Source organism: Podarcis raffonei, chromosome 13, assembly GCF_027172205.1.
Source record: "Podarcis raffonei isolate rPodRaf1 chromosome 13, rPodRaf1.pri, whole genome shotgun sequence".
In the NCBI taxonomy this organism is placed as follows: domain Eukaryota; kingdom Metazoa; phylum Chordata; class Lepidosauria; order Squamata; family Lacertidae; genus Podarcis; species Podarcis raffonei.
The window spans coordinates 10,641,384-10,664,930 of record NC_070614.1 but is presented as its reverse complement, the minus strand read 5'-3'; the positions used below and the strand labels follow the sequence as shown (position 1 = coordinate 10,664,930).

Sequence of the window (23,547 nt, the reverse complement as noted above, 5' to 3'; positions counted from 1 at the left end):
GAAATGTTGGAGGGTATGAGATCAGCCTACAAGACATTTGCTCAACTCGGGAGGGCCCTGTCACCAAAATCCCTTTGCTCCCCTTAGTTAGAAGCACATGACCGCTCCAGATTTTGTTTTATTTTTCCTTAGTCCTAGAACACCGGAGCATATGCAGAGGTCGTTTCCCACACAACCAAATCACACTTTGCAGGCAGGCTTGGACCTCAGAGCCACCGCCTCCCCTTAGAGCTTTGCATGCATTTGATCCAGAGAAAAGGTCCTTCGATGGGGGTGGAAAAAGTTAATGGTGGCAGTGAAAATTAAATCGGTTTCTGTTTTGGGAAGAACGAGCTATACACCCACCAAGAACCTAAAACGGTACCCAACCCCAATGCTGGCTTCCCAGATATATTAGGGAGCATGGACTTATTACTTTGATTTGCAAGAAGAAGTTGCTTGACACACACAGCCACCTCTGTTCCCTTCTCTGGTCCAGGGCCCAAAGTCAGCAGCTTTCTCCCTCTCCTCCTCCTCCTCCAATCATTGCAGATTTGTCCATTGGCAACAATCCGTGGCTCGACCTCCCTCTCTGCCAGGGCCCTTAATGAATGCTAATGCGACAATACTTCCTGGCCTCTTGACACACACGTACGCTGCGCTCCTGTCTATCAAGCCCATTTCTCCAAATCATCTCAAGAGGGAATTTGCAGGGCGGCATTTCCATACCTCCCGATAAACGTGCCTGGGCTCCCGCTGCCCCAAAGCAGCACCGTCCAGATACAACATGGGAAGGAGAGACTTCGGACGCAAATGCGCTTTGAGGAAAAAGGAAAGAATGACTTCTCTTTGGCGCAAACCAGAACCATGCAGCGCCGCGGAACTGGAAGCCAACAGCAGCAATAAATTGCCAAAACAATGTCCTGGTTAATTTACTACCCGTGGCACAGAAGTGGACCCGTCCTTCCTTCTCCCCCCCACCCTTTTTCCCCAGGGAAAAGATATGATGAAAAAACTCCCACCCAAACTCTGCTTTGGCATCAGCCTCAATGCAGTGGTCAAAAGCATTTCAAGCAACAAGAGAGTGTGAAGGCACGGCAACGGGGGGTGGGGGTGGGATGGCCGCCTCCCGTGACACTGGAGTGGCTCCGAGAGGTTAATTTGTCCCTCTCCCATCTCTTGAATCATACGAAGCAAATGAGAGAGGCACGGATGTCCTGCAATTGAAGGCACTAGAGGGTGTGACTGAGAGGATGCTGTGAGGAAAGATGGCTCCTGACGACACAGCTCCTGACCTCTCCAACCGTCCTGCCAGCCACCTACCTGGCTGTGCCTCACCTGTTCAGTAGTGAAGCTACCCCATGGTCCAAGGCCTTAAATGCACTTCTGTTTACCATTCCCCTACAAAGCGTTTCAGCCACCCCCCCGGCCTCCGCTACCATCTTTCTCCCGCCTTTGCCAAACTGACGCGCACCCTACCCACACCCGCCGCCATTTTGTCTTCTCAAATGACCACCCTTTTTTCTGCCAACCCATCCGCAGCTCTTTATTCCACGACCGGACCCGTGCGGGAGCGCTAGCCCCGCACTTCGCCTTGCGCATACAATTCACAAACACGCATGCACACACATGTACACATGCTAAAGGCATGGCTTGACTGCCCCACGCCATGGCTGTACAAAGAGGCCAGTGGCCTGGGCAACCTACACATCGTACGCTAGCTCCAAAATAATTGCTCTGAAGAGAATAAGAAGATTTCTGCCCACCCCCAACCCCCAATATCTGTGCCTCACGCAGTGATGCGCTCCTTTTCCTCGGAGGTCATCCGCTACCTGAGCATTTTCTGTGTCCTGTGCAATACTAGCCCCACATCCAGACGTTGTCAATGTATGCATAGCATTTCGCGGCTTCAGGCAGAAACGTTTTTTCCGGGGGAAGGCTGCCTGTTTTCCCTCGGGCCTACATCACGGGGAACGGCGCAGAGACCTCCCCCTGACCAAATACTGTACAAAGAGATATGAACAAGACAGGCAGTGCTCTGCTTCGGCCCCTCAGGGGGTCTCCTTCGTCTCCTCTCACATCACTGAGCAGCTCTTGGCCCGGTCTTTGCGGATCTCAGGGTCAGTCAACAAGTCCGTCCGAGCGGGCAACTGAGCCGCCCGCTTCAGCCCTCGCTTTGAGTTGCTGCGCTTGAGGTGCTTGTGGATGCGGTTGACGGACGCCAGGGTGGTCACGTGGAAAACGTCCCGCACGCTGTTCTCCGAAACCTTGGAAGAGCATTCCACGTACGCCACGGCGCCCAACTGCCTGGCCAAAATGCTGCCCTGTGCAGGGGGGAAGGGGGTGGAGCGGGTGGGGAGAAAAGCACTAAAACATTATGCCAGAATTTGGCCCTGTATTTATTCTTCTGCTTTTTTCCTCTGTCTCTCACCTTGGTTTCATAAGCCTCCCCCTTGATTTTGCCAAGACCTGCTCCCTTCCGTCCTCTAAAAAAACAACGCACAGTAGAGTTTGGATTTGATATCCCGCTTTATCACTACCCGAAGGAGTCTCAAAGTGGCTCACAATCTCCTTTCCCTTCCTCCCCCACAACAAACACTCTGTGAGGTGAGTGGGGCCGAGAGACTTCAGAGAACTGTGACTAGCCCAGGGTCACCCAGCAGCTGCATGTGGAGGAGCGGAGACGCGAACCCGGTTCCCCAGATTATGAGTCTACCGCTCTTAACCACTACACCACACTGGCTCTAATCCGTACTCCTAGCACTAATACGGTGCCCCCACCAGATGCTCTCGTTTCACCACCTTCCCTAGACGCTGCTAACTCCATGTGTTTCTTTAACATCACAGCTAGCAGTTAATTTTAGTTTTTTTCCCTAGAAGGTAGAAAGAGAGCAAAGTGCTTCTTTTTAAATATATATATATATATATACATATATATATATATATATATATATAAAACAAAACGAACAAGGGAGGAAGGGCTGGTGTTTAAAATTAGGGAGGGGTGAGAAAAAGGCTGGGGTTTGTGAATGCCGGAGTGCAAAGCAATGTTAAGCACTCGCTTTGCTGGGTTGGCACGAAAGGCGCATGCGGAGACTAATGCTCTCAGTTGCCATTCGGCTCCCCTCTGCCCCCTGCCCCCCGGGGGGGAATGTGCAAAAGGAGCATCGCAGAGTGCGCTGCCTCTGGCACTTCGTCCCTTCCTGCCTGGTACTTCAGATGCACTTGCCTCTGAACATATGGGGTTGGGGTTTTATTCACCTTGGTTTCTATCCTGCTCATTTCATTGGCCACAGGGTGGGCTGCGGCACAGAAAGGATAGAGAGAAATTCTTTACAAATGTGACCATATATGGGTTGGGAAAGAAATCCCCCCCCCCCACTTTGCAGATTAATTAGCAGCCCTGAGAACATGGGCTGGCTCGTTAGCTCGCATCACCTGCAATTACCTGCCCTGCGGTCCTTTTTTTTTTTTTTGCTGCCTTCCACTCATTTACTGCCAGAAAACACTTCTGGGGGTAGGGAGTTCACACACACACATGTGCATAAACCAGAGAAGATAAACGTAGCTAACATGCACTGGGTGCTTGTAGTCAACTGGGGCAATACACGCGTTTGGCTCCTGCACATGTCAGGTGCAAGAATCTATACATCCTTCAGACTTCTGAACCCTAAGTTTTTAATGTGATCCATGCGACGGTCACCTCCAGGCTTGACTACTGTAATTCGCTTTATGTGGGGCTGCCCTTGAAGCTGTCCCAGAAACTCCAGCGGGTGCAGAATGCTGCAGCGAGGCTCCTCACGGGGTCTCTGCCATGGGAGCATATTCACCCAGTGCTTTTCAAGCTGCACTGGCTCCCAGTGGAGTACAGGGTCAGATTTAAGGTGCTGCTTTTGACCTTTAAAGCCCTTCACGGCCTAGGACCCTCGTACTTATGGGACCGCCTCTCCTGGTATGCCCCACGGAGGACCTTAAGGTCCATAAATAGCAACACCCTAGAGGTCCCGGGCCCTAAGGAAGTTAGATTAGTCTCAACCAGAGCCAGGGCCTTCTCAACACTGGCTTCGCCCTGGTGGAACGCTCTGTCTCATGAGACCAGGGCCCTGCGGGATCTGATTTCTTTCCGCAGGGCCTGTAAGACAGAGTTGTTCCGCCTGGCCTTTGGCTTAGAATCAGTTTGATTCCCTCCCTCTCTTTCTTTTTCCTTTCTCCTCCTGTGAAGAGGCTGCATCCTAATGTTTTAATATTATATCTTAGGGTTTAAAATTGTATTTCAATCAACTTGTTTTTATTATTGGTTGTTAGCCACCCTGAGCCCAGTCTTGGCTGCGGAGGGCGGGGTATAAATAAATTATTCTCCTCCTCCTCCTCCTCCTCCTCCTCCTCCTCCTTCTTCTCTCAAGGCCAATGATCAGTTTTTAAAACCGGAGGTGATGCAGGGGGTGGGCAGGCTCAAGCCTGCCTCACATGCACATCTTCTGGCACCAAGGACTTCCTCACTTACTTGAAATGCACCTTTCGCATGCTCAGAGCCAGTCTCCGTTTTTATTAACGTATCTTGAAACTGAGGCCTAACACTGAGTTACGCATGGTGAGCCCAGGCTCTAAGGAAAACAACAATGACGACGACAACATACCTGCTCATGTGTGACGGGGATAAGGCGCTGTTTGGAAAGTTCCCGTAAAGTGTTCAGGTCGGTGCGCATGTCCAGTTTGCAGCCCACCAGAACCACCTTGGCGCTGGGGCAGAACTCCTGCGTCTCCCCCTGCCACTGCGAGGGAACAAAATCAGGAAATAAAGAACAGCGGGGTTAGAAAAACTGGCTCAATCACCTGCTGTCAGGGCTGGAGTCAGACTCAGGTCAGCACGAGAGACTCAAGGCTCCGTTGTCAATGAAGTTAACTCTCTATTCAAGGAAATGGCATACAATTCAGTAACATTTCTCAGCAGGTCTTGTCCCTATGGAGCAGTTGCCAGAACTGAAGGCCCCTGCCTTCCACCCCGTCTAAGGCTCCTCCTCTCCCAGATGTTTCCCAAGCAGTCTCAAACTGCGTCTGTGCACCTCTGGCCTCTGTTCTGCTCTTATTATCCTGCGCGTTCTTGGAGACCAGCAGGGAGGTGAGCTTGTCGCAGCTGAAGAGGGAGACTCCCATGATTCTTCAGCAGCCTCTTGAACCCCCCTCCTCTGCTTCATCCTCTGAGTCTGAACTGCTCCCTGTCACCGGCTCTCCCTGCTCACTAAACCCTGTTGCCCCTTCAGCATCCAATTCTCCCTCTGACCTCTCCTCAGCGTCCCCCACCAATCCCCGGGCTCTGAACATTCCTCCTCTGGGGTTTCTCTTGGGGCTCCCACTACTGCTCTTCAGTCCAGCCAGTCCCTGACACCTCTCACCTCCATTATGCTTCTGGCCTTTTCCATTTGCCATTTTTTAAAAGCGCTCTCCGCCACAACACTTGTTGCTATTTAGATGAGCAGCAAAATACAACCGGTAATGTTTTTTCATGCGATGCCACATTCCATAAATCAGCAACAATACAGAAAAGCAGCGTTCCAGGAAAGGAAAGGGCGTTGCTTGCCGATATTCAGCACATAAAAATGATACACTACCCCTTTGCAAAATTTAGATTGCAAGCCGAAGATTTCTATTGCAAAGCTTTCAGGTTACGACATGTTCTCTTTCAACAGTTTTTGCACAATGCCTGGCTGCTTGCGCATCTAAATAATATATTGGTAGAGTCTGTCTTATTTTGCTCAGTGGTGATGGCTCTGCTCTCTGCATATACTCCAAGGCTTCCTTTTCTTGTCGCTGCTGTGCTCGTTCCATGACTTCATTGCCTCACCACCCCAGGAACAGAAATTGGTATTGGCCAACGTACTTCAGTATTCCAAGAATCTCTGCTTCAAACATCAGCTATAAAAGCAAGTTTCTAGCCCGTGAGGCTGAAAACACTTCAAAGTGTGGGAAAGTCTCCAGAGTTATGGGGCTGGGCTGAGAAGGGTTCCGTCAGTGATGGGGACTGCTACACAGCCTTGAATAAATCTTTGGAGGGGGGTTTTCCTACCAGCAAATAACAGAAGCACAAGTGGGAAAATTCAGGATTATTTGCATTGTTCATACAGATTTCTGGCACAGAATTTGGGTCACCTTGGTGGCTTCACCGAGCCTCAGCTCAGTAGAAATCAAGTCTCTACAAAGTTGTTTATTCAAAGAGCGTCAAATGGCTTCCCTTCCCCTCTGGCCTTACAAGCTGTGTGGAGCCAAAGCTCAGTGGGAAATCAAAAGCCGGTTCCTATTTTGCAGCCAACTCCAGTTTTGCACCCAACGGGCAGCAATTACGAGGGCTCCCCCCCCTCCCCGACGCATTCACATTTCAGCCTGGGGGCACAACACTCCGCTTTCAAAACCTCCCATATTTATATCAGTATCAAAAAGCTACACCCCCTGATTTCTGCTTCGCAGCACCTGAGGAGCAATTTCTGCCACACAAGCCTGTGCAGTGTTCACTGGAGGGAAGCAGAAAGCTGTTTGGAAAAGAAGTCCTATGGGACACCCATTTGTTTTAAGCTTCAAAAAACCCTCCACACGTTCCCCTCAAAGCCTCTGGGAGGGTTGCTGCAGAGAAACCGAAGGTGAGCAGTGCAGGGTATAGATGGGAACAGGAAGAATTTGCCAGAATGCGCAGAGATAGCCTATTTCAAAACCCTCTTAGTTTCCCCCCCACCCAGAAGTCACTGAGCATGCAGTTGGGACTAGGTGGGTTCCAAGTCCTGAGGCATCGACTTCTGGGAACTTTTAACTAAAATAATATAAAGTTAAAGCCTCACCCACAGTGTCACGTAACAGAAACAGCTCTTGGCTCCAGCCGTTCTGATTTAAAGAACGAAGAAGCTAAATATGCAATGTTGCCAGGCACATTGGGGGCTTTCGGTTATGCTGGCCATAATCCACAGCTGGCACAGATTATTCCTCAAATAGATGTGAGAAGAACAGCATGCAAGAACAGCATCGCTGTTCCATTTGCAGTCTCCTGTTTTCGCACGTGGACAGCGCTCCCCGGATAGCAGCGTTTGCCGGCAAGTTGTCAGAGATATTCTAGGCATGAGCACTAGAGTCTTTCCCCTGGAGTCCCATCCCCAAATTCCCAGAACTCAAGCTCCGAAAGGGAAACTATGTTAGAAACCAAAGCTTAGAGCAGCCTCTTCTTCTTCTTTGGCGATCCCTCATAGCCGAGTAAGATTGTCTTCCATAAACATGGTTTTAACAACGAGTCCGTAAGTGACTGTGGAGGCCAATTCTGGATCTACACGTCCTTCCACAGTGGGGACATTGGTTTCCGGGCGGGAGTTGATCATGGTGTGGATTTGCCAAGCATGCCTTCCTCTTAGCACGTTTCTCCCCTGCGTCCTGAGTTCGAGTGTCTTCAAAGCCAGCTTAGAGCCTGTAGCACAACTGTGATTCTGGAGTCCCGCTGTATCTTCCAAGATCTCAGCTCTCCCCAAACTGAAAGATCATCCCCTGCCCCATCCCAAACTCCCCAGTATATTTTAGCTGGCTCACCTTTTTAAGGACGCTGTCCAAGGTCTCTGGGCGGCTAATGTCAAAGCAGATGAGAACAGCATCCGAGTCAGGATAGGCAAGGGGGCGCACATTGTCATAGTATGTTGAGCCTGTGTGAGAAACACACATAACATTAGCTTGTTTGTATTGAGATTATATTGAGTTTGTATTGAGATTTGAGTTATAGCGGGAAGGTAAACGGCGTTTCCGTGTGCGGCTCTGGCTTGCCAGAGCAGCTTCGTCACGCTAGCCACGTGACCCGGAAATGTCTGCGGACAGCGCTGGCCCCCGGCCTCTTGAGTGAGATGGGCGCACAACCCTAGAGTCTGTCAAGACTGGCCCGTACGGGCAGGGGTACCTTTACCTTTTATTGAGATTATACATGGCATTTAGCCTTTTAACTCAGAGGGCTTATCCCCTAACAGCTGAAACAGAATTCCACACAGAGCCGACACGTTTTTCTAAATTAAAATCTGGAAATTTCGAATTTGCAGGACTGAATGATAAATGGTTTCCATTAGATAGTAAGTGATCCATGCTCACACCCTGGTTTTATATTGTGGTTGTTTTAAAGCTCCTCAACTCATAATTAAGAAACTGTTTAAAAGAGTGTCTATCAGATTTGGGAAACATGTGCATTTAAGTTCTTTTGCATGCGGTTTGGTCAAGCATTACCCTGCCCAGTTCATTTCAACTTTCCTGGGGTGCGTGCACACCTAAATGCCCTCCTAATTTAGATTAATTTAATTAATTTGTATACCACCTTTCATTCGTAGATTTCAGGGAGGTTCCCAACATAAAAAAATACAAGATACGAAACACAATCTATCCAGTTTGGAGGCCCAGAAGGTTCTCAACCTGCAAAATGAGGCAACACCTGTTTTTTTTAAAAAAGCTAGAACTACACACAGTTTCTAAAAAACCCAGTTTGCAGAAGTAATGCAAGTGCAGGAGGCTTAACCTCTTTTCTTGCCAAAGTGTTTTCCAAAGGTTGCTTTCCCTCCAGCCAGAATTGCTTTAAGTTTCAGAGCCCAGAAGAGGAGGAATCTAGGAGACCAGGAATTAAAAAGAATTGACCCAGCACTTAAGAAAAGATTGAGGGTCTAGCAACTGGCGTTTGACCACCAAAGCAGACCAAGGGTAATAAGGTAAGGATCGCCATGCAACAAAATTATCCCTCTCCCTGTCTAAGAGTCTCCAAAGCCCTGATAGACAGTTGGCTTTCCTGAATATCTATTTCCAAGTCCCAATTCCGTCATCGTTACCCATTGGGTGTCCATGGGCAAATTATAGCTTCCCAGTTCTCATCTGTAAAATGGAAACAAAAACTGGTCTTAGAGGGCTGTGAGCAGTGTTCAAAATTAGCCAGATGCCAGGCACATTTCGCACCCGGCTTTCAACCACTTGTGACCAAGTGAAGATGCCTGGGCACCAGGATGGTGCCTGATATCTCCACCATCTGGGGATCATTGGATCGGGACTGTTTTCACACATGAATACCGCACCCTGTAGAATTCTATCAGTTATATTTTATCTGCACAATCAGAATGGAATTCTGGAACCAAAATGCTTTTCCTGTGCAGCCTGAGCAGGAGCAGTCAATAACATTATAGTAAACTGTAGTAGCTTGTCTTCACTTAACACACCCCACTGCCCTGCGCACGGTTCTGAAGAATATTCCTACGTTATGAATGGTTCAGGTCACTATTAAGTAAAAGAGGTTGGAAAAGGCCTATATATACCGCATTTTTCGCCCTATAGGACACACTTTTCCCCCTCCAAAAATGAAGGGGAAATGTGTGTGTGTCCTATGGGGCGAATGCAGGCTTTCGCTGAAGCCTGGAGAGCGAGAGGGGTCGGAGCGCACTGACCCCTCTCGCTCTCCAGGCTTCAGGAAGCTCTGCGCAACCCTTGGGAGACCGGCGTGACTTCACGCCGGGCTCCCAAGGGTTGCGCAGAGCTGCCTGCACTCCCGGGCTTCCCGCAGCTCGGGCTTCCCCCGCGCCAGCCCCGTACCTGGGGGGGAAATATTTTTTTTTCTTTATTCCCCCCCCCAAACCTAGGTGTGTCCTATGGGGCGGTGCGCCCTATGAGGCGAAAAATACTGTGTGTGTGTGTGTGTGTGTGCATGCGTGCGTGTGTGGACTGTCCCTGGATCAAGTGACTTTTCCTCCTTAAGTTCTCAAAGTTCTTAAGCTAGTTCAAGGTTGTCATTTGAACCAGCCAGATGTTCAACTGAGATTCAACCAGTCAGCCCATCATTTGAAAAATAAGGCAAGGTAAAGGGACCCCTGACCATTAGGTCCAGTCGTGGCCGACACTGGGGTTGTGGCGCTCATCTCGCTTTATTGGCCGAGGGAGCCGGTGTACAGCTTCCGGGTCATGTGGCCAGCAGGACTAAGCTGCTTCTGGCGAACCAGAGCAGCACATGGAAACGCTGTTTACCTTCCTGCCAGAGCAGTACCTATTTATCTACTTGCACTGGCGTGCTTTCGAACTGCTAGGCTGGCAGGAGCAGGGACCGAGCAACGGGAGCTCACCCCATCACGGGGATTCGAACCACCGACCTTCTGATCGGCAAGCCCTAGGCCAGGGGTCAGCAACTTCTTTTAGCCATGGGCTGGTCCACCATCCCTCAGACCATGTGGTGGGCAAGACTATATTTTGGGGGGGGGGAATGAACAAATTCCTATGCCCCACAAATAACCCAGAAAGGTATTTTAAATAAAAGGACACATTCTACTCATGTAAAAACACGCTGATTTTTGCAGGCCAGGTTGAGATGTCGATTGGGCTGCATCCGGCCCCCGGGCCTTAGGCTACCTACCCCTGCCCTAGGCTCTGTGGTTTAGACTACAGCGCCACCCGCGTCCCAGGCCATAAATTAGCAGGCTGCAATTATATATTCTGCCAAAGCCGAATCCACAACAGCACATGCCCCCCCCAATGCAAATGGGAGCAAACGTTTTGATTTGAGGCACAAATTGCCAATGCCTCGCTGGACAGCAATGGATCTGTGGCACGACATTTTTGGAAGTTTCGGTTCAGCTACGTGAGCAGAGTCCAGCTTCTTGGGAGGGAAGAACAGGTGCTTGATTATAATGGACAAAAGGAGGAAAGGACAAACCAATGGGCGATACCTCACCACCCAGACTGGACCTGTTTTGAACCTCCCCTTACGTTAGCAAGAAATGTCCTCTTCCGGATTAGTCCTTAGGGACGGGAGCACTTGCTACTTCACAGCTGAGGAACTGCACCTCCTGGATATCAGCTACTACTACCAGCAAGAAATGACCAGTCCTTCATTTCCAAGGCTGGGGAGGAAGCTAGCTGGATGTGATCTCTGACCTGCAATCTCAATTAAATCGCGAACGACTGTGCTGACTCGGTGGCAAGGGAGAGGCACGCTCCAAGTGCTGAGATGCACTCTATTACTATTTCCAGTGCTGGAGCACCGAGCCCTTCTTCCCACACCAGAACAAAGTGTGCAGGGTGGAGCAAGGTGTCATGAGATGTGCGTGGCTGCCGCCAAGAAACCAACAGCTACGTGCCTAGCTCTCATCTCCCCTTCAATGTCGTGGATCGGCTGGATGCAAGTGAATGGGGGGAGGCCCTCCCAGGAAGAAGGCCCAGAGTCTGGGAAGCTGAAGAGGTAACAGGGTTTAGTGAGCAGGAGGAGGTTGTGGCAGAGAGCAGTCCAAAATCAGAGGCAGAAGCTGAAGCAGAAGAGGAGGGAGGCCAAGAGGCAGAGCTGAGTCAGGCTGGTGAAGAAGCCAGGGTGTCTCCCTCTTCTGCTGTGACAAGCTCCCCTTCGCCCTGGTCTCCCAGGACCAGGAGAGGTGTGAAGTGAGAGGTGCAGAGACAGGTGTGCTGGTGGAGTCTCATATTGCTTGGGAAGGACCCAGGAGAGCAGGAGTCTTAGACAGCTATGGGAAGGCAGGGACCTTCCGTCTCCACAACTGCCTCATGGGGGGAAAGACCTACCAAGAAGAGTTGTTGTGCTCCTTAGGGCTGGCACTCCTGAGCTGGCACTCCTTGTGCTAATAAAGAGTTAACGCCACTTACTCTGTGTGATTTATTGCTGGCTCGCTCCTGACATTCTCTAACACAGGGGTAAGGTAAAGGTAAAGGGACCCCTGACCATTAGGTCCAGTCGTGACCGACTCTGGGGTTGTGGTGCTCATCTCGCTTTATTGGCCAAGGGAGCCGGCGTTCAGCTTCCGGGTCATGTGGCCAGCATGACTAAGCTGCTTCTGGCGAACCAGAGCAGTGCACGGAAACGCCGTTTACCTTCCTGCCGGAGCGGTACCTATTTATCTACTTGCACTTTGACGTGCTTTCAAACTGCTAGGTTGGCAGGAGCTGGGACCGAGCAACGGGAGCTTACCCCGTTGCGGGGATTCAAACCGCTGACCTTCTGGTCAGCAAGTCCTAGGCTCTGTGGTTTAACCCACAGCGCCACCCGCGTCCCTTAACACAGGGGTAGTCAACCTTTTTATACCTACTGCCCACTAATGCATTTTTCTTGACGGTAAAATTTCCTTACCGCCCACCAGTAGAACCCCCTACCGCCCACCTGGAATCCTGAAACGCCCACTAGCGGGCGGTAGGGACCAGGTTGACTACCCCTGCTCTAACGTCTAGTACAGCATCCATGACCACCTGGGTTTTTGCAGATCCCCATCTCAGCCGACGACCACTGAGAGGGGTGAGGTGGGGTTAATGTGGAACGGCGTGGCACTAAGGAATGGGACACAGCTGTACTTCATGCCACAGGCAGGGAAAGGGGAGAAGTCAAAAGGCAGCGCCTGTTTTCGGGAGCAGCTGCGAGTGCATCTCGTAATGTCTAGTTCCGCCCTCACCCGGTTACAAAAGCCAGGCAGAGCTGCCTGCGAAGTCCCAACTCATCCAAGTTGCTACTCTCTTGCCAGGCCAAGGACTGCAACGAACAGCTGCACTCTGCACCCAGAACGGAGCCAACCCATCATCTGCTCTGGGAGATAGTGACATTCGTTGCACAGGGACGGTGGCCCTCTCCGGTTCAGAAGCAGCGATGCCCGCTTTTGCTCTTGGCACCTTGTAGCTCTACGCTGTGCCAGGACCTGATCACGGCAGCCAAAGTGCCAGAATATCAGAGAGAGCGTTTGACTGCGGGGCCACGGCTCACGCTGAGCCAAATCGACAAAATCTAAGCATTGCAAAGGTGGGTGGGACGCAGGAGCTCATCTCTCCCGATTCCCCTTCTGCATGATAGGACTAGCCCCGGACATATCTACCCAGAGCTCAACGTGCCACTATCAGGAGGGCTGGGCGCTCTGCACACGTGCTTCCGAAGGCACAGCCCCGTTCGCTGTAGCTTCTTTTAAAAGACGGGCTGTGGGTTAAACCACAGAGCCTAGGGCTTGCCGATGAGAAGGTCAGCGGTTCGAATCCCCACAACGGGGTGAGCTCCCGTTGTTTAGTCCCTGCTCCTGCCAACCTAGCAGTTCAAAAGCACGTCAAAGTGCAAGTAGATAAATAGGTACCACTCTGGCGGGAAGGTAAACAGCGTTTCCGTGCGCTGCTCTGGTTCGCCAGAAGCGGCTTAGTCATGCTGGCCACATGACCCGGAAGCTGTACGCCGGCTCCCTCGGCCAGTAAAGCGAGATCAGTGCCGCAACCCCAGAGTTGGTCATGACTGGACCTAATGGTCAGGGGTCCCTTTACCCTTACCTAATGTTCAAATCCAAGTCCGGGAAGAGCCCAAGCCTGGGGATGGGGAAACAGGAGCAAGGGAAAGATTCTGCTGCGTCTTCCAAGCAAACAGGGCAACACTGCAGAGAAGAGATCTAGACGCACAGTGCCAGTCTGACACAAAGAGGGAGCTCTAATTGCTTTTGCAATGAGTCACCTCTGAAGCACAGCACACAATGACAGGAGCATTAACAACAAGCAATATTCTTCACACAGCACCATATGTCTCCCTCGTCTTAAGGAGACCAACAAGTGGTACCAGGCCCACAAGCAGTGTCAGAAACTCAGATATATAATCTAATCTAATCACCAAATGGCCTAGGTCATAATAATAATAATAATATATTATTATTATTTATACCCCTGCAGATGTTCTATGAATGTCCCGGACACGGTAGAGCACATTCTCTTTCAGTGCCCATTGTACAGTACGCTCCGTCACCGCGTGCTGTCCCCTCTTCTGGGTGGTCTGGAGCCCCAACAAGGTGAATGTGTGGGATTCTGCCTATCCGACGTTGACCAAAGGGTAACGGCGGGGGTAGCCGAGTTTTTGGTAGCAGTCCTCCAAGGAGCAGGTTAACAAGGAAAACCACTGATTTTATATGTATATATATATATATGTATGTAGCCAACTGCTGCCTTTCTGTTTATATCTCAAGGCTTTTATATGTTTCTTTCTCTTTTATCGTTTTATTTGTATAATGCCTAATAAAGGTTTGAATAAGTAAGTAAGTATTTATACCCCGCCCATCTGGTTTCCCCAGCCACCCTGGGCGGCTCCCAATCAAATGTTAAAAACAGTACAGCATTAAATATTAAAAACTTCCCCAAACAGGGCCGCCTTCAGGTGTCTTTTAAAGATAGGATAGCTGCTTATTTCCTTCACATCTGATGGGAGGGCGTTCCACAGGGTGGGCACCACTACCGAGAAGGCCCTCTGCCTGGTTCCCTGTAACCTCAATTCTCGCAATGAGGAAACCGCCAGAAGGCCCTCAGCGCTGGACCTCAGTGCCCGGGCTGAACGATGGGGATGGAGACGCTCCTTCAGGTATACTGGGACCATTTAGGGTTTTAAAGGTCAGCACCAAAACTTTGAATTGTGCTCGGAAACGTACTGGGAGCCAATGCAGATCTCTCAGAACCGGTGTTATGTGGTCCCGGCGGCCAGTCCCAGTCACCAGTCTAGCTGCCGCATTCTGGATTAATTTCAGTTTGAGGGTCACTTTCAAACGTAGCCCCACATAGAGCGCATTGTAGTAATCCAAGTGGGAGATAACCAGAGCATGCAGCACTCTGGCGAGGCAGTCTGCGGGCAGGTAGGGTCTCAGCCTGCGTACTTGATGGAGCTGGTAGACAGCCGCCCTGGACACAGAATTGACCTGCACCTCCATGGACAGCCGTGAGTTCAAAATGACTCCCAGGCTGCGCACCTGGTCCTTCAGGGGCACAGTTGCCCCATTCAGGACCAGGGAGTCCCCCACACCCCCATGGAATGTCTTGGCACTTTTTTGTGATGAGGGTGATTCATTTCATTAATATACCACTTTATATTCCAAGGAACAAATCTTAAGGTCTACAACACATTAAAACGTCAAATAAAACAATCCAGGAAAAAACCCCCAAATTCAAGCTTCAAGGGAAACATTTTAGATCCTTCTCATAAGTGACATTTTGCTTCCCCCAGTCTGGCATGCAGAGATCTCCGCACCGTTGCAATTGCAACCACACCAGTGGCTGGCAAAACGCGCCTGGCGCCTGGCTAATTTCTAACACTGCAGGGTGGAACTGCAGCTTCTCCTGGGAAAAGTTGAACTGGAAAGCTGCAGAAAATGTTGGCATGGAAGCTCAAACAGCGGAGCTGTGAAAAGGCTGTGGTTCTCTGGTTCCAAAAGGCCTCTCAAAGGCACCAATCCCTCTGGAAGGGAGCAGCACCCTTGTATTTTCTCCCTGTGTATATCGGACGTCTTGGTTTTCCTGGTTCAAAGAAAACATAGTGCTTTCCTTTAAGGCTGGTCCAGAAGCTGCAACTGATAAGGAATGCTGCAGCAAGGTTGCTGACGGCAGGGTTGGGGTTGGGTTTCCTTTTGCTAAGATGCAACACCATTGCTGAAAGAACCGCACGGGCTGCTAATATGCTACCAGAACAAGTTTAAGATCCTGCTTTCAGCAGACAAAGCCCTGAGCAATTTGGGATTAGATTATCTTCAGGATCACCTAACCTTACATACCCCTGCCTGGTCACTGCATACTTTGAAATAGGCACTGCTAGAAGTGTCACAAGCTCCTTGCATCTACAAAGAAAACTCCCCAGGGCTTTTAGTGTTGTGGCACCTGCCCTTTGGAATGTTCTCCTGGTAAATTATCAGGCAGGCATCAACACCACTGGAATTTAAGCACCTGCTTAAAACAGGTTTGTTCAGCTAGCCTTACTTCAACGGGTGATCCAGTAAAGTTTATTTGATTCGTTGATTTGTTATTCTCTGTGTTGTTATTCTTAAAAAGCAGAGGCATCACCTTGCCAACAAAGGTAGGTACCCCTGCCTGTACGGGCCAGTCTTGCCAGACTCTGGGGTTGTGCGCCCATCTCAAGAGGCCGGGGGCCAGCGCTGTCCGGAGACACTTCCGGGTCACGTGGCCAGCGTGACGAAGCTGCTCTGGCGAGCCAGAGCCGCACACGGAAACGCCGTTTACCTTCCCGCTAGAAAGCGGTCCCTATTTATCTACTTGCACCTGGGGGTGCTTTCGAACTGCTAGGTTGGCAGGCGCTGGGACTGAGCAACGGGAGCGCACCCCGCCACGGGGATTCGAACCGCCGACTTTCGATTGGCAAGCCCTAGGTGCTGACCCACAGTGCCACCCGCGTCCCTGCCAACAAAGGTATGTATAGTCAAAGTTATGGTTTTCCCAGTAGTGATGTATGGAAGTGAGAGCTGGACCATAAAGAAGGCTGATCACCAAAGAATTGATGCTTTTGAATTCTGGTGCTGGAGGAGACTCTTGAGAGTCCCATGGACTACAAGAAGATCAAACGTATCCATTCTGAAGGAAATTAGCCCTGAGTGCTCACTGGAAGGACAGATCCTGAAGATGAGGCTCCGATACTTTGGCCACCTCATGAGAAGAGAAGTCTCCCTGGAAAAGACCCTGATGTTGGGAAAGATGGAGGGCACAAGGAGAAGGGGACGACGGAGGGCGAGATGGCTGGACAGTGTTCTCGAAGCTACCAGCATGAGTTTGACCAAACTGTGGGAGGCAGTGGAAGACAGGAGTGCCTGGCGTGCTCTGGTCAATGGGGTCATGAAGAGTCGGACACGACTAAACAACAAGTGTGGTTTTTTTAACTGATGTAAATTTACTGGCGATTTTTACGCTGCTCATGGTCTTGATATCTTTAAAAGCATTTCGTGGTATAAAAATATTTATTTTATTCCGCCCCCCCCCCAACAAAAGTACTTTGCGGGTAAAGAGAAGCTGTTGCAAATTAGAGAAAAGCCAAGCAGCCTGCCTCCTTGCCCTGGCGCAAATCTATCCATCACAGAATAGTCCAGGAGGAAAAAGAGGGCTTGGATGGCGCCCAAAGGTGCATTTTCAAAAGCTGCTCTAATAATGTGAGGAATCGGTTCCTCCAGTTGAAAGCCATATAATCTGTCAAAACCAAGGTGACACCGTGCTGATCAAACCTCAAGCACCTGGGCACCGAAAATACGTTGCTGCCTCTGAAGAATTGGATTCTTTTCCTCCGGCCTTTATGTCCATTACCAGCAATCGCTCTCATTTCAACCACACATTTTAGCTACTGAACAGTTTTCACATTCTGCCTCCACTGCGAGATCGCCAGGCTGCTGCAGAACGATTCACTCACAGCCGCTCTGCATGAGCTACGCAAGTGGCTTGGGATCTGAGCCCAGGCGTCACTTAATGTCCTAGGGGGGAAAGAGCGACTGTGGTGGCTCACGCCTGCTTCAAAACTGTGCTCAGTCTCTGCCTCTGAAGCTCTTCCCCCCCTGTTAGAAACTCAAATATGTAAGCTAGGGGCCAAATGGCTCTTTAAACCAAGGTTACAGTCACCAAAATGGAATGTCTAGTTGTCGTTTGGGGGCAAGACAACTCTAAAGCCTTATTTTTCAAATGATGGACTGACTGTGGTTGATTCTCAGTTAAACATCTAGCTGGTTCAAATGATAACCTTGAGCTGGGTTAGGAACTTTGATAACTTAAGGAAGAAAAGTCACTTGATCCAGGGACAATCCATATATACCGAATTTTTTGCTCTATAAGACGCACCAGACCATAAGACGCACCTAGTTTTTGGAGGAGGAAAACAAGAAAAAAAGTATTCTGAATCTCAGAAGCCAGAACAGCAAGAGGGATCGCTGCACGGTGAAAGCAGCAATCCCTCTTGCTGTTCTGGCTTCTGGGATAGCTGCGCAGCCTGCATTCGCTCCATAAGACGCACGCACATTTCCCCTTACTTTTTAGGAGAGAAAAAGTGAGTCTTTTAGAGCAAAAAATACGGTATATCGGTCTATTCTGACCTCTTTTTCTGCTCCTGCTGACTGATGAACTGCTCCTGCTCAGAAAAAGCATTTTGGTTCCAGAAATCCATTCTGATTGTGCAGATAAAATATAACCGATAGAATTCTATAGGGTGGGGTGTTAAGTGTGTGAAAACAGTCCCGATCCAATGATCCCCAGATGGTGGAGATGTCAGGCACCATCCTGGTGCCCAGTCATCTTCACTTGGTCGCGAGTGGCTGATAGCCAGGTGCAAAATACGCCTGGCTAATTTTGAACACTACCCTCCATTCCAGATTGGGGCCGGGGGGAGAGAGTCTACTTCATATCAGGCCGAGGGAAAGCAATGTACTGAGCCCAACGTCCCTTAAAAATCCAGTGCAACTGAAGAACCATTGTGCAGTTTCTTTTCCCAGTAGTGATGTATGGAAGTGAGAGCTGGACCATAAAGAAGGCTGATCGCCGAAGAATGGATGCTTTTGAATTATGGTGCTGGAGAAGAGTCTTGAGAGTCCCATGGACTGCAAGAAAATCAAACCTATTCATTCTTAAGGAAATTAGCCCTGAGTGCTCACTGGAAGGACAGATCCTGAAGCTGAGGCTCCAAGACTTTGGCCACTTCATGAGAAGAGAAGACTCCCTGGAAAAGACCCTGATGTTGGGGAAGATTGAGGGCACAAGGAGAAGGGGACGACAGAGGACGAGATGGTTGGACAGTGTTCTCAAAGCTACAAACATGAGTCTGACCAAACTGCGGGAGGCAGTGGAAGACAGGAGTGCCTGGCGTGCTCTGGTCCATGGGGTCACGAAGAGTTGGACACGACTAAATGACTAAACAACACCACCACCCAAACAATTTTTCGGTCCACATCCCCTTCCCCAGCCTTGAACACCCCACCACCCAGCGGAAAGGGATGTACCAAGTTTATCCTCCATCCCCAACAAAACAAAACTGCACGAGAAATAGCCGATCAATTGTCCCCATGCCAGGGCCTGCCCAAGGAAAAGCAGAACCAGCAGGATTTGGGTCAATAGAATCTAGACTGGTCCCCAGGCTCAAGCCGGAAAAATCCACCACCCCATTATCTAAGAAATGCAGTCAGCCTGGATTTACCAGAAGTGGCCTGGAGTGCGAACACCTCCAAAAGCCAATTAAAATCACTGTGAAGGTCTGGCCGGTTCACTAAGGAGCAGCAGCTAAAACCTTGCCAGAGAGAGAGCGAGAGCACTGCAGAATGAAAGCATCTCTCTTCCAAATCACTCGCTTTTAGCCTGGATTACTCAGTCTGTATACTAATAAGCAACATGCGGTTAGGGCACTAATTTGAGCCCTCCTGCATAGCCTCTGTGATCCAGCTTCGGGTGGAAAGGGGAGAGGAAGCAATTGTGCATGTTTTTCTAAGTGCAGTGTTTCGAAAACAAAAAAATGACCACGGATGCGCAAACAGCAATGACCAGACCCCAGAACATGACGATGGAAGAGGATGGTACAGAGACAGACATTCATCAAGTGTTCCACCATCCTAGTCCGGCCATAGTTCTCAGGGGTGGAGCAAATCCAAAATGGTCAAAGGCCTGGAAACGATGCCTTATGAGGAACGGCTAAGGGAGCTGGGCATGTTTAGCCTGGAGAAGAGGAGGTTAAGGGGTGATATGATAGCCATGTTCAAATATATAAAAGGATGTCACATAGAGGAGGGAGAAAGGTTGTTTTCTGCTGCTCCAGAGAAGCGGACACGGAGCAATGGATCCAAACTACAAGAAAGAAGATTCCACCTAAACATTAGGAAGAACTTCCTGACAGTAAGAGCTGTTCGACAGTGGAATTTGCTGCCAAGGAGTGTGGTGGAGTCTCCTTCTTTGGAGGTCTTTAAGCAGAGGCTTGACAACCATATGTCAGGAGTGCTCTGATGGTGTTTCCTGCTTGGCAGGGGGTTGGACTCGATGGCCCTTGTGGTCTCTTCCAACTCTATGATTCTATGAAATCTGGGGCAGAAAGGCAAGCAAAGGGGGAATGATCAGGAACACAGAGTGAGATTTCCACACACCCCTTGTTTGCAGGCGTCACTTACCCAGACTAACCTGATCCAGTCAGCAAGATTTCAGCTCAGTCACTAACAGCAGCAGCATTCAAACCAGCTTTTAACTGTGGCTGCAAGTGAAGCCACAACACAGTTGCATCCCATAGAACCAAATGGAGCAAACCATGACTCCTGCGGCCAGGCAGCGCATGTTTCGGATTTGGGTTTGTCTGCAAAAGCTGCACGTCTGCCAGCGGGCTATGAATCAGCATGCAACCAAGCAAAAAACTTACAGAAAGGAGACCCAATAAGTAAATGGCACGATCGCTCCACGGGAGTCTGCTTGGGAGCTTGCAACAAAGTCAGTGGCAGGTGACTCCTCCTAGCTCACAAGGTTCAGAATGCCTCCAAGGCTCTTCTTTGTGCATGGGAACACCAAGAAGCAAGGAATGTGCAAAAACGGCATCAGGCTGCGCATGCAAACGTCATGGAAGGGAGCATGCACTAAAATGGAATTTCACGCAAATCCCAAGTGTCTATGATTTGGGGATTTTCTCCTTTTGCTTCTCAACACACAGAGGTCCATTCACCCACCCAGAAAGAAAACAGAATGGACCACTGGTTCAGTCGAGCTCAGTAATGTCTTCTACAGCTCTCCTGTGCTTTAAGTTAGGGACTCCCTCCCTCCCCTACCCAGAGATGCTGGGGGACTGAACCTGGGAACTTTTGCATGCAAAGGAGGCAATCTGCACTTCTGCTAAGGCCTCCTCCCCTTTTTTAATAATAAAAAACCCCACTCATCCCTCTCTCCCGACAGATGCTGTTTTCACAAGAGCTGCTTCATTACAGAGCAGCCGCAAAACCCGCAGTAACAGTTCCCTAATGATCTGGAATTGCTCATCATTTCAGCAGAAGCAAAGTCCTCCATGAATGTATTCAGATAGTTTTCCCCCACTGGACCAACTTGCTCCCCTCTGTTCTCACCAAGACCCCTGCCACGCATGGGAAGTATAAAATCAGACCGACAGAAACACCTGCTCCTGGGAGACTAAAGCCACGAAATGAACAGCTCATGAACTTCCAGTGATTCCTTTCCAATTCCTTCCACAAGGCTGGAATTGGTTTCCAATGATTTCTCTTGGTGCTGGTCAAATGCGCTCTGGGCGACACAAAATGGCACACCTGCTCCCTGCAACACACCTTTTCATGCCTGGCCCAATACCTCATTTTATCCTTTTTCTTTTCTTTCTTTTGTGTGTGTGCAAAAGTCACTATCAGTTATACCGTCCCCATAAGGAACAAGGGCTGTGCACCACAACATAAAATGTGGGGTACCTCAAATCCACATTAAGGGTAGGCTGCCTCTTCAGAGACACCCTAGCAGGGAGATTCTCTCAAACGCTTAAGGCACAGAGTTTTTCACCTTGCCATGGAAATTTCACTTGATCAGGCAATAAGCACCCTAGTAACTAACGCGGGTGGCGCTGTGGGTTAAACCACAGAGTCTAGGGCTTGCCGATCAGAAGGTCGGAGGTTTGAATCCCCGTGTCGGGGGGAGCTCCTGTTGCTCAGTCCCTGCTCCTGCCAACCTAGAAGTTCGAAAGCACGTCAAAGTGCAAGTAGATAAATAGGTACCGCTCCAGTGGGAAGGTAAACGGCGTTTCTGTGTGCTGCTCTGGTTCACCAGAAGCGGCTTAGTCATTCTGGCCACATGACCATGTCTGTGGACAAACGCCGGCTCCCATGGCCAGTAAAGCGAGATGAGCGCACAACCTCAGAGTCGTCTGCGACTGGACCTGGTGAGGAGTACCTTTACCTTTACCTTTACCTAACTAGTAATAAGTGAAAAGTATCTAAATTCTGCACCATGGCAACACTATTCTACAACCTGACTAAGTTAATCAAATCAAGTACATTTCTTCCATAATTTATTCTTCTTCTGCCCCAGCTCCAAAGACCAGTTGGAGCCATTTCCATTGCTTCCCTCCCACCTTGAAGCATTTTCACAAGACGTTGCCCAGATGCCCCCCCACCCTGCAGCCATAAGGGCTAGTAATTTAACATACTCAAAAAATGCAAGGCGCTGCATTCCTAGGGTGCTGAATGTTCCCTTATAAAGCGAGATCCTTGAGATCTGGCTGTCAGCAAAGGGCAGGAGAAAGAAACCTTTTGCAGAATCAGGCTTGACTGAGCAGCTACTTAGCTCCTACATTGCCAGGTGCCCTCAAAAGGGGAACGAAGAGCCAGAAGGATAGGGAGCATTTAAGCAGCAAGGTCTTCCTAAAGATGACTGTTAAACAATAAATAAGTGCAGAAACAGATCAGGAGCCTCCGACAGCTGCTTAACAGGGCAGAAATCAGAAGGCAAGATTTCCCTAGCATGGAAGCACAGTGGGGTGAGGTGGGGTGAAACTTCGCCGGTTGGGTTTCTGCCTGTCAGACAGTTGTTCAGGCCCTGACCAGGGGGCGGGGGGAGTTGAGAATCCTTCCAGACTCTCCCCCACCCTGCCAAACAGAACGGGAACTGGGGATGTACTTAGAGCCCCAGTACGCTCCACAGAGGAAGCATTGTGGGAGAGCCGGTCGCTTTCCCACAAGCTACCATTCAGTTGGTTGTGCTCCAGCAGCCATTTCAGGATTCCCCATGTGATGTCATGGCAACGCCACATGCAAATTTCAAATTGCTGGGGGTGGGGAGCAAAGACTTCCATTTATCTTCTGAGCAGGCAACCAAGAACAGCCCCCGCTGAGACACGGACAAACTCTGCAACCGCCAACGACATTCTGGAGCGCAGTTTGCCCTCCGCCATGGCACCAGCATCCTCGCAGAAACGGCCCCGAGAAGGGGGAAAAAAATACCCTGCTGCAAAAGGCCGCATTGTCTTCCCGCCCTTGTCATGTTTTTATCGCACGCCTTGAGGTGCTTCGCAAAAGAGCGTCTCCTTCTCGTAGCAACCAGCAAGGAACGTGGCCGACCGTGCAAAGGCACAGGAGATTGGACACCCCAGTTTCCACTCATCGGAGGAGGGAGAGAAATGAAAAAGCAATGCAAGTAAACAAGAACTCAAAAAAACCCTTGGGACACGTATGAAAACACCTGGTTCCTTCCATTAGTCTGCAAATGGTAGGAATGGAAAGTCCAAAATTCGAAATACGGCCCACTCTCCAAGCAGAGTGCAGCCAACTTTACGTTTCTTTGCAGCCCCTGCCGTGTTAGCAGCAAACCATCCAAAGCCTCTTCTTCATCATAATAAGACAGCAAATGTAGTCTGGTGCCATTTCTAAGCCCCAAAGTGCAGAGTTCAAATTTAACCACCCCGGTTTTGAATCTGAGGCTGTGAATTTGTGATCATCACAGAACTGGAAGGTGCCCCAAGGTTCATCTTGCAATGCCTATTTTGAGAACAGAAGAGGTATAAGCAGGTTGTTAGTTCTTTAGCAGGAACTCGGGGGAACCTTGTCTGGGGGAGCCCCAAAATCCACCTAGATCTGTAATCAATAAAATTGTGGCCATCTCTCATCCAGATCATCGTCTGCTCGAGTTTATTAATCCCAACCAGGGGACGTGGGTGGTGCTGTGGGTTAAATCACAGAGCCTAGGACTTGCTGATCAGAAGGTCGGCAGTTCAAACCCCTGCAATGGGGTGAGCTCCCGTTGCTCGGTCCCTGCTCCTGCCAACCTAGCAGTTCGAAAGCACGTCAAAGTGCAAGTAGATAAATAGGTACCGCTCCGGCGGGA

The 23,547-nt window shown here is 49.9% G+C and overlaps 1 protein-coding gene across 1 annotated transcript in view; it reads right to left on the bottom strand.

Moving 5' to 3' along the window:
- Nucleotides 1–1,509: 1,509 nt before the first annotated feature.
- RND2 (Rho family GTPase 2) overlaps nt 1,510–23,547 on the bottom strand; it is a 39,520-nt gene continuing 17,482 nt past the window's right edge. The window contains exons 3-5 of the mRNA XM_053361958.1: nt 7,540–7,649; nt 4,617–4,751; nt 1,510–2,303 (exon numbers count right to left, since the gene is read on the bottom strand). Coding sequence (XP_053217933.1) covers nt 2,055–2,303; nt 4,617–4,751; nt 7,540–7,649 — 494 coding nt within the window. The 3' untranslated portion in view covers nt 1,510–2,054. The remainder of the gene's footprint in view (nt 2,304–4,616; nt 4,752–7,539; nt 7,650–23,547) is intronic.